We start from the raw sequence: 19143 nt of genomic DNA on the forward strand, positions 1-19143 counted from the left end.
GCTTGACTCCCTCTTCTTTGTGGCAGCAAAGAATCTCAACATTTTTTTACATCATGGCGACCAAAACTGATTGCAGTATTCCAAGTGTAGCCTTACCAAGGCATAATTAATTTCTATGAAAGTTATAATTTAATAATCTGGAGTTAAGAAAATGAATGGACTTAAAACACTGCACTGGCTGATCATTCACATTATTTTATTTTAGCTAGTACAATTGTTTGTAATATTAGCTTTAAATCTGTTTTTTTTTTAATTATAAACTGCTGTTTAAAAAAAGGTGAAAGATTTCCTCTATCCAGCTGTATCTGGCTCTGGGAGCAGTAGTCATCTCTGTTTCTTAGCTGAGGGAGCCAACATTGTCTGACGACATTTCCATGGTCAAGTGGCCAGCATGACTATACACCAAGGTTCATGTAACACTGCTACAGTACCTTCCCACTAAAGTGGTATCTATTTATCTACTCACATGTGCATGTTTTTTTTAATTGCTCCAGAATGTTCAACAAATAATGATAATATTAATAATGTAACTATAATTTGTCTATTCTTTTTGTCTTCTTAGTTTTTTCCTACTATTTAGTTCAGGCCTAAAAACAATAATGTAGCATTTGGGGGAAAAGATGCAAAGCAATAAGCCAGCAGTGGAGGCCAAGATGGAAAAAATCTCCACAGCCACCATATATTTGCCCTTTGTGCTTAAATATGTTGGAATAAAGCACACCCAGACACTGCAGAAGATGAACATGCTGAAGGTGATAAGCTTGGCTTCATTGAAACTGCCAGGAAGATTTCTGGCCAGGAAGGCCACCATGAAGGTGATGGTAGCCAGGAAGCCCAGGAAGCCCAAGACACTGTAAAACATGGTGACAGATCCTTCATTACACTCCAGAATAATTTCTCCCATAAGAGAGTGCATGTCAACATCTGGAAAGGGGGCAGCTGTTATCAACCACATGCTGTAAATCACGGCTTGAGTAAAAGTGCAAGAAGCAACAATGGAACTGGCCAATTGCTTCCCAGAGCAATTTCTCATCCCAGCTCCTGGTGAAGTAACCATAAAGGCAATTACCACAATGACAGTCTTGGCCAAAATCGAAGAAATGACTATTGAGAAGATGAGGCCAAAAGCTGTTTGTCGAAGTAGACACATAAGCTGTGTAGGTTGTCCAATGAAGAGTAAAGTGCAAAGGAAAGAAAACAAGAGGGAAATCAGGAGAATGTAACTGAGGTTCCGGTTGTTGGCTTTGACAATGGGAGTCTCCCGGTGCTTAATGAAGAGGTGAAACACCAAAGCTGTGAGGAAAGAAAAGAAAAGGGCAAGAACAGTGAGCATGATTCCCAAAGGTTCTTCAAATGAGAGGAAGCTGATCTCTTTTGGAAGGCAAAGATTTTGATCCATGTTGGGATGCTGATCCTCTGGACACTGAAAACAGTCATCCATATCTATGAAGAAAAACATGCCATTTGATGTGCAATTATAGTTTAGTCACCATAACTATAGAATACGAATACAGTCATAATTATAACAATGATGCTAGAGTCAGAATTGAACAGATCATAATGTAGAAGCATTTAAGTTTTGTAAATCTTCTTTCTTATCTCCTTGATACCAATGTTCTTGGTACCAATAAAGGAGAATATTTGTGGATGCTCTCTGAGCTTGGCTTATTTTCTTGCAGATGTTTCATCCAAACTAACTAACGTCAGCAGTGCTAATCAACTTCATGAGCTGAGGCAGCACAGGGGTTAGAGTGCAGTACTGCAGGCTACTTAAACTGACTTCTAACTGCATTTTGGCAGTTCAAATCTCACCGGCTCAAGGTTGACTCAGCCTTCCATCCTTCTGAGGTGGGTAAAATAAGGACCCAGATTGTTGGGGGCCATAGGCTGACTCTGTAAACCACTTAGAGAGGGCTGTAAAAACTCTATGAAGCAGTATATAAGTCTAAGTGCTATTACTAAGTGCTACCATGGATAATGTTATCTAGTTTGGATAATGAAACATCTGCAAGAAAACAGGCAAGCTCAGAGAGCACCAAGGACTACACAGTCCTCCTCCTCCTCCTCCTCCTCCTCCTCTCCACAAACCCTGCATCCTTCTCACTGAAGATGTTGCCTAGTATGGGTAATGAAATGACTGCGAGAAAACAGCCAAGCTCAGAGAGTACCAAGGACTCCTTATCCCCTTGATTATATAGTTTTGGACAGTCTTTCAGTTTGGACAGCTTTCTTTCAGTTTTAGTACTGGATATAAATCTTGTGTACTCTTGGCTAGAATAAAAGGAGAAAAATGCATATGATTGAACTGAATGGAGCAACTCCTCAGGTTAGAGAGCAATGTTAAGAGCTGCAGTGGCACGGTGGTTAGAGTTCAGTACTGCAGGCTACTTCCGCTGATCACCATCTGCCAGCAGTTACCCAAACTAACTAACATCATCTGTGCTAATCAACATCATGAGCTGAGGTAGCACAGTGGTTAGAGTGCAGCTCTGCACTCTAGGCTACTTAAACTGACTGCTAACTGCAGTTTGGCAGTTCAAATCTCACCAGGCTCAAGGTTGACTCAGCTTTCCATCCTTCTGAGGTGGGTAAAACAAAGACCCAGATTTTGGGGGGCAAAATGGTGACTCTGTAAATCACTTAGTGAGGGCTGTAAAGCACTGTGAAGTGGTATCTAAGTCTAAGTGCTATTGCTATTGCTATTTTTATTCATCTCCAATTACTTTCAGTTTTGCTGTAGAGAAGATTTACCATATCATTCTTACAAAAAGTGCATCATTTTTCTCATTTCCAACTGCCGTATGTTCTGCCGCTGCTACATGATCTCAAATTCATACCGTTTAGATTAGAAATTTTCCCTTCTGGGCATGGATGACAATCGTAACAGCAAAATGGTTTTCCTTCGATTTTTGTCCTACTGTAACCAGAACGGCAATTTGCATTGCAAACAGATAAGGGTCGCCCCTGTGCAGAAATAGTATATGAGATTTGTTTACAATTCAAAATATAATCTGCAAACATGGTGGTCTGGCAACATACACTGTCAGGGTAATGCCGATTAATAGCTGACCAGCTGCTGTAAGGCTGTAAACTGAGATGATGACATGAGGATGAGTCAGCAGGGTTACTGCCACTTTAAGAAACTGTATATATAAGGGGGGCCATGTGAGGGCGTCTCTCTCTCTCTCTCTCTCTCTCTCTCTCTCTCTCTCTCTCTCTCTCTCTCTCCCCTTGTGTATCACTTTCCTCGTGTATCTATCTCCATTGTAGTTCTCTATGTAGAGTTGAAGATTGATTGATTGCCTAGCATTTGCCTGTCACATGTATCTATGTATGTGTATATAAGTCTTGTAGATAAACCACTCTTTGAAAGACAAAACCTCCGTGTATTGTATTTTGCTCCTGGGTTGTTTCAAAATAGCAGTCACGCTGTGTGCACTCTGACAGGTTATGGGCCCAGTCCAGAGAGAAGCCCAGAGTGACTAGAGAGGCCAGAGAGAAGAGAAACCCAGTGATAGCTTGCACCAGAGCCAGAGAGGTTGTGCAACATGGTTTAATAGTGGTTAGTGGCTTGTGAAAGGAAGCAGGCAACATGGTCTTTGTTGGCATAATGGGAGGAGGTTTCCTGATGTTTCGGCTGAAGGAGACAAACTCCTAGAATGTGAAGATGGAGATGTACCTGTAAAGGGAGGAGTTGTGGATGATAGTTACTTATCACCAGCAGTCCTTGATGATGGGGACCAGAGAAGAAATGAAAAGGCATTAGCCAACATAATTCTGGCTTTAGCAGTCATACTGTGTGCACTCTGACATACACACTAATTTTCTTGAAGGTCTAATTTTATTAATGTGCTTATTTAGTAATTTTAATGCCATCACTGCCAGAGATGGCTTCCAAGAATGCATGCATCCCAGAGGTGGGTTTCTACCACATTGGTACCAATTTGCTTCACATGTGCTTTGCAATCCCATTTACAATTATATAGCCACTTTAAATTAGAAAATATCTCTTGATTTTTTAGAATTTGAAGATCAAAACTAAACACTTTCAAATATAAAATTCTAAGGCCTGGGAATGATGTTTATACCCTTTACAAATATTGTGCTCTTCTACAAATTGTAACTTACTAATTAGTTATTAATAAATGCTTAATTATCTGATAAATAATAATTAATATTATCTGTGGTATAATATTTGTTTCGATTGTATACAATATTTGGGATTATAAATTTTCCCAAAATATATCATTCTAAGTTGAACTAAAAATGTTTAAGTATAAAAATTATTGCATTGGACACAAATTGGTGTATATCTATAGGGGCACTCCAATTTAATTACTATTAGGAATTTTATTAAGCCAGACCAATTATTGAATTTTGGGGGCAAAAATTAATAACATTAGGAATAGCACTTAGAAATATAACACTCTAGTGTTTTTAAGTAAAAATAAATTAATTACCCAATGAGACTTTTTTGACAGCCGCATATATAATTTCTTTAAAATCTTGCCAAGTTCTTGGGTTAATTTACTAAAAACTAAGATGGATGTTCCCAGAAATGAAAGCTGCTGGATATAATTGGATATTAACAAAGAAGGGCTTTTGATCCACAAACATGTAGAAACTAACATTACAGCACAAACTTTAGTCCAAAATGTTTTTTTGAAACTCCTGTGCTAGAAAATGGATTAACATTTTCAAACAGTTGATATGGTGGTTTTTAAGAAGTTTTAGCAATTGAATTTCAAATATGATATATAAATTATCTGGCAACTTTACATCAATTCAGTTGAGCAGTTGGTATGGCTTAGATGTTTTAGAGCAGTGGTGAAATTCATTTTTTTTACTACCGTTTCTGTGGGTGTGGCTTGGTGGGCATGGCAGGGGAAGGATACTGCAAAATCTCCATGCCCACTCTGGGGTCAGCCAGAGATGATATTTAATGGTTCTCCGAACTACTCAAAATTTCCGCTACTGGTTCTCCAGAACCTGTCAGAACCAGCTGAATTTCACCCTGCTCCAAAGATACATAAAGTACAAGTTGAACATAAACATTGATAATGTATAGGAAACATGGACAAAAAGTTTAGAACATCCAGGTTGGGGGGGGGGGGAAATCAGTGTGTTATTATTATATTTGTTAAATTTCACCAATGAGTAATAAATAAAAACATATGAATTTTAAATTCTGAAGTGATTATTGTTAAAGCTCAGTATGGAAAGGTTTCTATAAACTATACCTCAGTAAGTTTTCTCGGCCATTGAATAGCATCCTCAGAAATGATGAATATTTTGCCAGGAAAATGCTGTGATTCCATTCTTCCAACTTTCACTCTAAAAAAGGATTGGTTTGGAAATGTAACCCAATTTATAATATCAAATCCAGCTATTAATTTGCCATTTGACTCAAATGAAATTGTTTCGCCAACACTGTTATTAAAGGAGATACTTCTCAGATAGTGGAGAAGCTAAATTTAAATTAGGAAGAGAAGTAATATCAATAATAATAGTAATTTTATTTAAAGATCATATTAATAAAATATATTATGAAAATAGTAATGACTGGCTAAATCTTATACAATACAATACAATACAATAGTAGAGTTGGAAGGGACCTTGGAGGTCTTCTAGTCCAACCCCCTGCCTAGGCAGGAAACCCTATACCATTCCAGACAAATGGCTATCCAACATCTTCTTAAAGACTTCCAGTGTTGGAGCATTCACAACTTCTGGAGGCAAGCTGTTCCACTGATTAATTGTTCTAACTGTCAGGAAGTTTCTCCTCAGTTCTAAGTTGCTTCTCTCCTTGGTTAGTTTCCACCCATTGCTTCTTGTTCTGTCCTCAGGTGCCTTGGAGAATAGTTTGACTCCCTCTTCTTTGTGGCAACCCCTGAGATATTGGAACACTGCTATCATGTCTCCCCCAGTCCTTCTTTCTCTTAAGCTAGACATACCTAGTTCCTGCAACCGTTCTTCATATGTTTTAGTCTCCAGTCCCCTAATCATCTTTGTTGCTCTTCTCTGCACTCTTTCCAGAGTCTCCACATCTTTTTTACATCGTGGTGACCAGAACTGAATGCCGTATTCCAAGTGTGGCCTTACCAAGGCATTATAAAGTGGTATTAACACTTCACGTTATCTTGATTCTATCCCTCTGTTGATGCAGCCTAGAACTGTGTTGGCCTTTTTGGCAGCTGCTGCACACTGCTGGCTCATATTTAAATGGTTGTCCACTAGAACTCCAAGATCCCTCTCACAGTTACTACTATTGAGCACGATACCACCTATACTGTACCTGTGCATGTATGAATGTGATAATGGTTGACTACCTATTAATAGATACACAATAAATCACTGTCTCTTATAAATGTGGTAGATATTACAAATAGATATCTAATAGATTTTTTTAGACCCACCTTTATTATTTTTATAAATAAAGTTAGGTGATGAGCAGGGGTGAAATGCTTCCAGTTCAGGCCAGTTCACCCGAACCGGTAGTAAAAAATGCTTTAAAAAGTAAAAAAAAAAAAATTCTGACCATTGCGTGCCACAGCTGATTGTTGGAACTTTTTTTAAAAAAAACTTTTTAGCCTTTTTTAAATTACTAGCTAAAAATGCTTTAAAAGTTTTTTTTTAAAGTTCTGACAATCTGCTACGCGACAAGCAGCTCTGCCACATGATTTATATTTGCTAGAAACCAGAAAATCCGAAGCAAATCAGTAGCAGACTTCAAAGCATTTCAGCCCTGGTGATGAGTCTATCTAATACTGTTTCCACTTCATTTTTTACTCACAACAATAACCCTAAGAAGGGAGTTGAACCGAGAGAGAATGACTATCCCAAAGTCACCCAGCTGGCTTTCTAAGATGGGACCAGAAGTGAGATTGTCTTACTTTCTAGCCTGGACAATATATAGTAGGCTTTACTACAACATGTAATATAATAAATAATTATATAATATATAATATGCAACACAATTCAATACAATGCAGTATAATATAATAGATTATAAAATCTATACAATATAATAATTGAGATCATGTGAAGCAAGAAATAATCATGTGATCATTTAAAAAGCCTTAGTAAGACTACATCTGGAATTCTGCATCCAGTTTTGATCACTATATTATAAAAAAAAAGATGATGTGATAGTGCGGAGAAGAGTTACAAAGATGATTAGGGGGTTGGAGGCTAAAACGTAGAAGAGTGGTTGCAGGAAGCGAGTATGGCTGGTCTAGTGAAAAGAAGGAATAGGGGTTGACCTGATAGCAGTGTTTCAATTTTTGCCACAAAGAAGAGGGGTTAGCCTATTTGCCAAAGCACCAGAAGATGAAACAATGAATGGAAAGAAGGAACCTAGAACTAAGTAGAAATTTCCTGATGGTTAGAAGAATTAATCAGTGGAATAGTTTGCCACTAGAAGTTGTGGGTGCTCCATCACTGGAGGCTATTAAAAAGTACTTAGATAGACACTTGTCTGGAAAGGTATAGGGCAGCCAGGGCCAGATTTTCCTATAGGCTAACTAGGCTTCAGCCTAGGGCCTCAAGATCAAGAAGGGCCATTTATTTTTATTCATTATCCGTGCCACATTTTTTATAAAGGTTAGTACCAATTACAACATGTTTCATTTAATATATTGATATATATATATCACAGTAATGATGTATTTTATTATCTCTCGTGTAATTTACAAACTTAAAAATGGGAGGTGAAAGGGCCCCATAAGTGGAATAGCCTAGGGCCTCTTTTCATCTAAATCCGGCCCTGAGGGCAGCGATGGCGAACATTTTTGGCTTGTGTGCCATAAGTGGGGGGAGCACAGGGGGGTCGTGTGCGGGCTTGCTGAGCCCATAATGCAATGCGTGACCCCCCCAGTGCACATGCATGCACTACAGGCACCCCCCCATTTTTACATGCTTTTTTCGCCCTCCCCAGGCTCCAGAGGCTTTATAGGAGCCTGGGGAGGCCAAAAACAACCTCCCCGCCCCCCCCTGCACGCCCTCCGGAGGCGTCAGGGAAGCCTCCGGATGGTCCCTGAAGCCTTCGGAGAGCTCAAAATGACCCTCCGAGCAAACTGGAAGTCAGGGAAGCTCATGAAGCCTCTGGAGGGCCTGGGGGGGCAGGGAGGCTCTTTTCGCCCTCCCCAGGCTCCTATAAAGCCTCTGGAGCCTGGGGAGGGTGAAAAATGGCTTTTAAAAAAGGTAAACTCAGCTGGCCAGCGCACACATATCCTGTCAGCGCCTCGCATGCCCTGACAAATGGCTCCACATGCCACCAGTGCTATCACTGTTATAGGGTTACCTGCTTGAGCATGGGGTTGGATTAGAAGACCTCCAAGGTCCTTTCCAACTCTGCTATTATGTTAGATTACTATCAGAGCCAGATTAGTATAGTGCAGGGGTCGGCAACCTTAAATACTCAAAGAGCCATTTGGAGTATGAAAAGAAAACACTGGAAGCCACAAAACCCTTCCAGTGCCTGACTATTTCCTGAGCGGCCACAGAACTAGTATATGTAGTTGAATTAAATGTTCTGTTTTCTTCTGAAACTTTTCTTTTCTCGGATTTATCCATGGTTGGCCTACCTGGGGTCGAAAAGCTCAATAAATGGCATGCCAGCAGGTATCACACATTGGTGGTTGTGATGCATATTTTGAGCAACAGGGAGCCGCGGCAGAGGGATGAAGGAGCCACATGCAGCTCCAAAGCCGCAGGTTGCTGACCCCTGGTATAGTGGTTAAGGCATCAGGATCATCTAGAAACTGGGAGATCATAAGTTTGTTTGTTTGTTTGTTTGTTTGTTTGTTTGTTTTTGGCTGATCCAGTGGTGGGATTCAATTTTTTTTTACTACCAGTTCTGTAGGTGTGGCTTGGTGGGCGTGGCTGGTGGTGGGGCATGAGAAGGATACTGTAAAATATCCCTTCCCTCCCCACTCCAAGGGAAGCTTACTGCAAAATCCCCATTTCCTTCTGATCAGCTGGGACTCAGGAGGCAGATAATAGATGAGGGAGGAGCTAGTCAGAGGTGGTATTTACCAGTTCTCTGAACTACTCAAAATTTCCACTACCAGTTCTTCAGAACTGGTCAGAACCTGCTGAATACCACTTCTGGAAAGATCTTAAAAATCTCATAAGGTCAATTGAATTTAAAAGCCTATTAAAGTCTGGAACTCCTTGTCTAGGCAGATAAAATATATTCTGTATATATACAGCCATACAATAATTTTATTTGGAAGTTACCTGCCATGGCTCTTGATAGACTATCTCATGCTGCCCTTTAACCCTTATCGTTCTTTTGATTGAAGAAGAGCGCATAGCATGCAAGCCTTCTGCTATGGCATGGACAGCATTATAGATGCTGTAGCTGTGACCAGTCATGCTCATTTCAAAAACGGACTCAGGAAGATTCTCCAGACTTTCCTCTCCACTACAGAGTCCACCTGGTTCTGATTCTGAGGTGGCCTTGGAGAAAGAACACTGAAAGGCCACTTCCCAAAATTCCTTGAGAAAGCCGTCTTCCTTTTCTGATGTAAGCTTACGGAACTGGAGGAATTGATGGAATCCTAACACCTCCTCACTGTGAACTGCAAAAGAGAGGGCACCGTGGATGAAGTCCATGTTCCAGTTACGTTGAACAGGGAGAGATGTAAAATCCATCTGGGCTGTGAAAATCCATATTTTGGGTTTCATTGGTATTTCGTGAAATGTAGATAGCTCAAGTAATATCCTTAAAACCATGATTGTCTGAATTTCACCATGTACAATTATTGCATTGGCTGTTCCTTGCATAACAATGCTAATTAAGTTCAGACTTTGTCCTGCTACCTCAGTGAGTTTGTTGGAAACATTTATTGTTGGCAATATTTTCACAAACTCAAAGCAGATCCTTCCTTGGGAAAACATGGGCAGCACTTTTCCTACAAATCTCTCCCCACTATCGTCATTAATGAACATCACTCCAATCCATGTCCATCGGAAATGCAGCAATAGCTGGAGAATCCCCTTATATTGTTGGTTAATTTCTGGAAATACCTGGGAAATGAAAAGGCCTTGGTATTTGACACTCACCAGTGCAGCTGAACTGTACACAAACTAATGAGGGAAAAAATAAGGGAAATTTGTAAATGCAATATTTGATTAATAGCAGTCCTATCAAATTCCTTGAATGGTCCCAATCCATTATTCAATGAACTATGAATATTTATATTTTATTAGAGTTGTTAAATGCTGCATTACTGTGTGTCCAAAAAAGAATTCTATTCTATTCTATTCTATTCTATTCTATTCTATTCTATTCTATTCAACATATTCAAATTTGTTTGCAAGAAACAACATAGGTAGTGATGGTTAAAATCAAGGGATAAAGCTTCTTAACATAAGATCCCTGTAGAGAGAATGTAGAAATTCTCTCACACTTGTCCATGTATTTCTTATGTGTACTTGCACAGGAATTTCACCTAAAATGCAGTATTTTAACATTCAGTTATGTTCTGAAGACTCAGCATACTCAACAAAAATTTGGTAAAATCATTGCTAAGTAAAAAAAAACATTTCAAATCACTAAGGAACAAATTAGAAAATACTAGAATAGGGACCTTGAAGATCTTCTAGCCCAACCCCCTACTTAGGCAGGAAACCGTATACAATTGTAGACAAATGATTATCCAATCTTAAAAACTCTTCAGGTGCTTTGGAAAACAGTTTGACTCCCTTTTCTTTGTGGCAGCCCCTGAGATATTGGAACACTGCTATCATGTCACCCATAGTCCTTCTTTTCATTAAACTAGATATACCCAATTACTGCAACCATTCTTCATATGTTTTAGCCTCCAGTCCCCTATTCATTTTGTGGCCCCTCTCTGCACTCTTTTTAGAGTCTCAGCATCTTTTTTACATTGTGGTGACCAAAACTGGATGCAGTATTCCAAGTGTGGCCTTACCAAGACATTATAAAGTGGTATTAACACCTCATGTGATCTTGATTCTATACTTGTTTATGCAGCCTACAACTGTGTTGGCTTTTTTGGCAGCTGTTGCACACTGCTGGTTCATATTTAAATGGTTGTCCACTAGGACTCCAAGATCCTGATAAATGATTTCAAGTCATAAGTCTGAGAAGTAAAATAAAATCGTTTTTACATGATCATGAATTGATCTTCAGTAAAATCAAATTACACAACACAATGAAACCAACACTAAAAATCCAACTGTATTTCTGAGGATAACTCACTTGTGGAAATTTGTAGATTTGCATAAAGTTTGCCATGAAGATACATACATCAGCATTAGGTCCGCCAATAACAGCTACCGTTGCTTGCTCATCACACTTGTAATTTGGGAAAAACTTGCCCCGTGTGGAGAGAAGTTCCACTGAGGCACACAAAATCCACCTTGGCTGGAAATTGCTGTTCAGAACATGGAACCCTAGTGTGATGTTAGGCAAGATCCTTGGATTTTCATTAATTATCTTTACAGCAAATTGCAAAGCCAGGATATGCTGATAGCTTTGAGTTATTACACTGCAAAAAAAAAAAAAAAACGTTAATGAATCTTTTATCCTCTTTAAGGTATTGTATGCACACCATTTCATGGGATGAATAAAGCATATTTACTGCTTTAAGATAGATTGTATTCCCCATAGACCAAGTGGGGAAAAGATTGCAAAAATTACTATACTTTTGATTATTACTTAGTGGTCATTCTGTTTTCAAATAATAAATGATTACAGGAATATAATGACTACATCAAGCAGTGCTCAACTGATTAAAAAGATATATCAATACCTATTGGATTATGCAATGGAGGAAAAGCAAGTAAAGGAAACCATGTTATCGTGGAGTAGGAATTTTGGTTACAGCATAGATTTGGATAATTGGGAAGACATATGGGAATGAAAAAGAAAGTTAACTTTAGCCACCTTGTATAAGGAAAACTTATACAAGATGTTCTACAGGTGGCACACCCCACCCACAAGATTAGCTAAAACTAACAAAAACTTATTGCAACAATGTTGGAAATGTAATGCTGCACTAGGGACCTTCTACCATGTGTGATGGGAGTGCACGAAAGCTAGGGCTCTTTGGCACCAGATAAGAAAGTATTTGGAAAGGATGCTAAATCAAGGGATGGAGTTGAGGCCAGAGTTATTTTTATTAGGGATCACAAAAGAAAGATATGGCAAAGGTGGACTATATTTAATGCTGCATATTTTAACAGCAGCAAGATTGGCTTTTGCACAAAAATGGAAAAATAAAGAGACTCCCTCAGAACAAGAAATAATAAATAAGATATTGACGTGCACAGAAATGGACAGACTGACTCCAGTGGTCAAAGACAAGAGTCAGACTGAATATCACAAAATTTGGGACAAATGATACCGATGGTTAGAAATGAGGGGAAAAGGCTGGGACAGTAAAACACAGACAAGTTAAGATTTGAAAATATGGTATTAAGAATGTGTAATAGGTAGGAATTGGATATATATTTGTATGGTTAATAATTATATAAAACAAAGGATCAATGGACAGGTAATCTGACTGACTACACATACCCATGTAACTGATATAAAATGTAATTGTTGTAAGATCCAATCGCTATATGGAAATGTTTATGCCAGAAATGTCACACTATGTTCAATGTTTTTAATGTTTATCTAATAAAAAACTTTTTTTAAAAAAAGCAGTGCTCAACTGTTTATATTTCAATGGTATACCCTTTATAAATTTGCCTTTTGCTTGTTTTAAAATTATGTGTAGTGTCTCATCTATTTAGAGAAATATGCCTTCAAATATGATGATTTAAACATGATTTAAAATGCAGAATTTTGATTAGTATGTAAATCAAGGATTCTTTGGTCAGGGTTTATTCCACATTTTATGGTGATTTACAGTACATATTACCAACCTACAGCCTTTTTACAGTATGGAAAAATCCTACCATTTATGCAGAATTTGAAAATGTATCTTTCATATAGGAACAAGGTTTAACAATTTTTTCTCATAAAATCATAAGTTCTTTTGATGCAAACCACCATCCTGACCTAAGGATATCACTAAAGATTTATGCCTTTCAACAAGTTAAAATTCATCAAGCTGAATTATTAAGACTACCAATTCTAATAAGCAGGATTTTTTTTAGTATCTAAAAATATAACACTTTGACATCCTACGAAATGAACTTTTGAAAACACAACTTTCTTTATGTGATGCAATCAAATAAAAAAGAATGCACAGAGATTCACAAACACTATATACAGGGAAATCGATGCTTATTAAAAATTAGCTTAGTGATTAAAAGCTGTGCTCGGGAGCAACAGTACAGTTTTTAAAATATTCCCAAAACAAAGCACTGAATACAATTGCCCCAAATTGAATGAAACTTTATCAAAGCAACATTCATTGGTGGGACTATATGCACCAATTTCTTTTCATTTAATGCAACATTCATTTGATGTAATGGTTATATAAAAGAAGATAGTTAAGACATGAGATCATCATAAATATCCTAAGGCTTGAATAGAATCTTCAGAAGGGAATAGGGCTTGATCTTCATCCATTGATAACATATCTTCACTTTGGAAAAGAGGGGTAATTTTGGAGAGAGAGGAATACCCTTTTATACTGATGCTACAATGATAATCTCGAACAGATTTAAATTAGCTATTAAATTAAGCCTTACCTGGGGATGTGATACAGTTAGAAAGCAAAGTAAAACATAGAACACTTACACGCTAGAATCAAATACATCATGAGAAGGATCTCTTTGAAAAGTGATTTGATTGGATAATACATAGAATTGAGAAAGAATGCCACCAATGATAATGTTTCCAGGATAATAATACTGATGTGGAATTGAAAGAGGGAGACTCAATGGACATTTCAAAGGAGGACAATTATCAATTACTTGAAGTTCTATGATCAATAAGATCAAGGTTACAAACATTTTGCCTATTTGTCTAACTTCAGGCTCAATCTACCTGGTCATTTAAGTAAGACATATTGACAATAAGCCAATCTTGGAAGGCTGTGGACCAGTAATTTGAAGAGACAGATAATGTGCTTGACTTTATCCTCTTCCTTCCAAGTATTTGTCTTGATTACTTGTTTTGTTATTGGAGTTGGTATTCTCCAGGGTGTTGATGATGAAATAGAAGTAATGTGGATACTTGTTGACAATGGAATTAAAGGCAAAGGAGAAACAGAATACTACTTAATTTGGAATGCATGGTACAATTGGTTAGATAGCAGATGCAAAGATTAGAAAATTAAGAATGAAAGAAGATTAACGAATTAGAAATAAGTACAAGTATAATGATAGACAGAAGAATATTTATTGTAAATAATATTATGGTAAGATGTTATACAAATGTAACATGTAAAATAAAATATCTAGAATGATAATTATATAGAGATTTATGTTAGAAATATAGAAATAATAGTTACAAACATGATATTGTATATTAGAAGACATAATAGTATATATAATGTAAAAACTGTGGATATAATCAGTATATCGCTGTTGCAAAGCTGAACTGTGATGTAAAATGAAAAAAGCTGTATAATAAAAATACTTTTTAAAAAGTAACAAGGTTGATATGATAATTATGTAGAATAAATTTTCTGTAATATAGAATATGGGATTTAAAAGAATGTGCTGTTTAGTAGATATCCGCAAACCAGTGATGTGCGGTGAGGTTTATGGCTGGTGAGGCACTGACGTCATCAAATGATCATCATGAAGGGAGGACTGTGACAACTTCAATCTTTGCAAGCGTGCAAGCAAAATACTACAGGATCACAGTGATGGGGACAGCAACTCCTTCCACTGCGCTGCGGAGAAGAGCCACACTGTGCAGGAGGCTCCTCAGTGCTAGCCTCAGATTAGCGTGAGCCATGGTCCCCTTCATGTTGGGTCAGGAAGGAGGGGAATGGGACCGTGGCTCGCGCTGATCTGAGGCTAGCGCTGAGGAGCCTCCTGCACAAGCGGTCCCATTCCCCTCCATCCTGAGCCAACATGAACGGGACCGCGGCTCACGCTGATCTGAGGCTAGCGCTGAGGGCCTCCTGCACATGTGGTCCCATTCCCCTCCTTCCTGAGCCAACATGAAGGGGACCGCAGGTCACGCTGATCTGAGGCTTGTGCTGAGGAGCCTCCTGCACAGTGTGGCTCTTCTCCACAGCTCAGCGGAAGGAGTTGCTGTCCCTGCCAACGTGATCCTGGGGTATTTTGCTTGCACACTTGCAAAGATCAAAGTTGTCACAGTCCCCCCTTTTTTAGAGGCTTTTTAAAGCCTCACCTCACCACTCGCCTTTTCCCTTTTACATTTTTTTTCTTTTCATGAAAGCGGTGAGGCTCTGCCTCCCCTGCCTCCCCTGACTGCAGGTCACTGCTGCAAACTATTCTTTCCTCAGTGGGGCAATCTTACTGCTAGGTAGTCATAGGCTAAGAAAATAGTAGAAAAAAAATAGTCTTCTAAAAACAACAGTTAAGTGCAGCAACCAGTTTTCCAAAAAAAGATCCAGAAGTACATTTTTGTTAGCTAAAATTTTGTTGGAGCACAAACCAACTCTAAAAAGGCTCACCATTATCCTAGAACAGTCTCAGAAATGGGGTTCAATTTGCAGAGGAGCAATATCCAAAAATAAACAGTGTTCTGGACTCACTAATCTGTAATGCTGTGGCTCTATGGAAAGCTATCCAGGCAGTTAACCTTTCTTGCCATTCAACAAAGGAGGCAGAATTTCACCATTTGATCCCTATTAAAAGCTGAAAGTTCAGATAAAACTGTAAAAAAAAAAAGAGCAATGACATATGATTAAATATACATAAAAACTACCAGCAATGTTCTGTAAAAGATACCATGTCCTCCTAGGTATAACATAGCCTACTTACTGTCTAAGCCAGGGGTGTCAAACTTGATTTCATTGAAGGCTGAATCACAGTTGTGTTTGACCTTTGGGGGGAGGGCTGGGGGGCATGGCCAGCTTGGTGTCTGTGGTGGCCTGATCCCTCGGCCAGCGAAAACAGGCTCCTGAGCTCCATTTACATCTGCAGCAGCCTCCTATAGCACTCTGCCAGCAAAAAGCTGTTAGGTTTAATTCGATTTTAAGGGTATTTAAGAGTATTTATTTTTTGTATTTGGTTTTTAATGAGATGCCTGTACACCACCCCGAGTCCCTTCGGGGAGAGGGGGCGGTCTATAAATCTTGAAAATAAAATAAATAAATAAAAAATGGAGGTTGGGGCGGCTGCCTGCACCAGTGGAGGGATACGACCAGTACACCCCGATACGGGCATACCAGTGCCTGCTGGGAGCATCAGTACCATTCCACTATGGTGCTCTGGAGGGCCCACCTGTCCACCCATGCACCTTACCTGTATTTGAGCTGTTTGGGGCTTCCATGCATGGAGCATAAGGCACCTGCGCGATGATCTGCCAAGCAGCTGGAGTATCATGGAGGCACTGCGGAGTGTCGCTGGCGGTAAGTATGTGTACGTGTGTGCTGCGTGCATTCATGTGGTGCATACCCGTTGGCTGTTTTCAGCTGTGATGGCTTTCTGCCACCCTCTGCCAGCAAAAGGTAGCCCTGTTTTTGCTGACAGAGGAGGCACATGCTTCATCACTGAAGGTTTTTAAGAAGAGTCTTGATAGCACCTTGTCTGAAATAGCATAGAATGAGAAGGGGGCTGGTCCCTTCAAGTTCTAGTCTAATTCTGATTCTGGTCGTGCTCATTTAAAACACAGAACCAGAAACCATTTCTGACATCTCTTTTTCTGTGCAGTTTCCAAAATATTCAGGCCAGGGAGTGGGGGGAAACAACATATTTTTTCTGATGTAAGGTTTCTGAATTTAAATATACTGATGGTCAAGATATGATTATAGTTGATGTAGGAAAACATTTTTGGATTTGGGATTCAGTACCAAAGTTGAACCGTATGCAAATTAAAGAAACTTTTAAAAATGACTTCTTCAATGGATACAGGTTGAAATTTAAGATATGCTTCTAAAGAGCAGTGCAAGCCACAATCCTGCCCAACAGAAGGGCATGTGGTAAATTAGTTTGCACAATGCCATTTCTAACCTTTTCAAGAAATATCTTGTCATCAATGAAAAAAAAGCCTATATAACATTAGAGTTTATTAAGAATTTTAAAAAGGTTTTTAAAGGATGGGAATTGAGGCTAACTAAAATATTAGACTTTAAAACACAAAGCATCTCCAAAAAACATTAAGTAGATTCAGTTAAGATGATTATGAAGCCTCAGGTGAAAGCTAGTTTGAAAGAAATCAGGGCCTTTCTTTAGCAAATACAATATTGCACTTAGATAACAGAATAGGTAAGTTTTCTCTTTGTGTTCTGGAAGATTTCAATTGATCAGCCAGATCTTATTCTTTTGATTGATTGATTGATGGCAAAGGATTATGCTTTTGATGCTTTTGCATAGCTTTTTTTTTTTTTAGGCAATACAGTTCTAGATATTTTAGGTGTTTCTTTGTCTTAGATGTTGCTTGCTATTCAGTTCTGGCCTCAGTAAGATGATAAAGCATTTAGGGAAGAAGATACATACAAGAAGTCCTCCACTGGATGTCATGATTGAGAATATCTCCACCGCCACCATATGTTTTCCCCCTGTGGTCAGATAACTAGGAACAAAGGAGAGCCAAACACTGCAGAAAATCAACATGCTGAAGGTGATAAATTTGGCTTCATTAAAAGAGTCTGGTAATTTCCTGGCAAAAAATGCTACAGTAAAGCTGACAAGGGCCAAGAGGAACATGAAGCCCAAGACACAGTAGAACATGACAAAGGAGTTTTCATTACATTCCAGAATAATTTCTTCCGGCATTAAATGCAGGTTGAAATCAGGGAATGGAGGAAAAGTCAACAGCCAAACAGTACAAAGAACTACTTGAATGAAAGAGCAGAAAAACACAATGGAAATGCCCAACCTTTTCCCCACCCATTTCCTCATTGTAGACTTTGGTTGGGTGGCCATGAAAGCTAAAATCACCACAATAGTTTTTGCTAACACGCATGATACAGCTACAGTAAAAATGATACCAAAAGCACTTTGTCGAAGGAGACACATCATTTTGTGAGGTTTGCCAATAAATAGTAAAGCACAAAGGAAAGAAAGCAAGAGAGAAATGAGAAGGATGTAGGTGAGATTTCGGTTCTTGGCTTTGACGATGGGGGTATCCTGGTATTTAATGAAGATGCTGAGAACCAACAATATGATAAAAGAGAAAGAAAGAGAACACATGGCCAAGATGGACCCCAAAGTTTCCTCATATGTCAGAAATGTTACAGTTTTTGGAAGACACGAATCCCGTTCCTTGTTTGGATACTGATCTTCTGGACATGAAAAGCAGTTGTTCATATCTAGGAAAAAAGAATCAGGTTGCAAACATAGTTGTGCTGAAATTAAACTGAAATTATTAGAATGTAACATTAAAGGGTCATTGGGTTTTGATAAAAAATAGAAAATATTTTCAGGAGCGATTCGGTAAAAATGCTCATAATTTAATAACACCATCTTTTTTTAAAAAAATCATTCCTAACAGTGAGAACAATAAACCAGTACAATGCCTTCCCATCAGAAGTTGTGGGTGCTCTGTTATTGGAAGCTTTTAAGAGTAGATAGGAAAGCCACTTTTCTGGAATGGTATAGGATCCCCTGCTTGAGCAGGGGATTGGACTAGAAGATCTCTAAGGTCCCTTCCAACTATGTTCTAAAATGTTTCTGAGTAAATTCTAATTGTTTGTGCATGGGGGGGGGGTGCATGACAAATTTATTTAACAAAAGTTTTGTCTCTCCATGCCATTATGTATTTATTTATACATCTCTAGATAGGTACATGAGCCATGGTGATGTAGTGGTTAGAGTGCAGTACTGCAGGCTACTTCTGCTGGCTGTTGGCTGCATGCAATTTGGCAGTTCAAATCTAACAAGGCTCAAGTTGACTCAGCCTTCTATCTTTCCCAGGTGGGTAAAATGAGGACCCAGATTGTTGGGGCAACAGGCTAACTCTGTAAGCCATTTAGAGAGGGCTGTAAAGCACTGTAAAGCAATGTATGTCTAAGTGCTATTGTTAAAGGAACATATAATCTTATTTGATATTATTTCATCTTTTTGTTGTTG

At 38.6% G+C, this 19143-nt stretch overlaps 1 protein-coding gene across 1 annotated transcript; it reads right to left on the reverse strand.

Moving 5' to 3' along the window:
* Nucleotides 1-541: 541 nt before the first annotated feature.
* Nucleotides 542-16406, reverse strand: LOC309381719 (vomeronasal type-2 receptor 26-like; the record flags this gene model as incomplete). Its single annotated transcript, XM_081933004.1, has 5 exons — nt 542-1293; nt 5297-5468; nt 9241-9584; nt 11350-11519; nt 16375-16406. 5 exons carry the CDS (start codon nt 16404-16406, stop codon nt 542-544), a joined length of 1470 nt encoding a protein of 489 aa, XP_081789130.1.
* Between the last annotated feature and the right edge of the window lie 2737 nt (nt 16407-19143).

This window comes from Natrix helvetica (assembly GCF_964273705.1).
Source record: "Natrix helvetica genome assembly, chromosome: Z".
NCBI lineage: Eukaryota > Metazoa > Chordata > Lepidosauria > Squamata > Natricidae > Natrix > Natrix helvetica.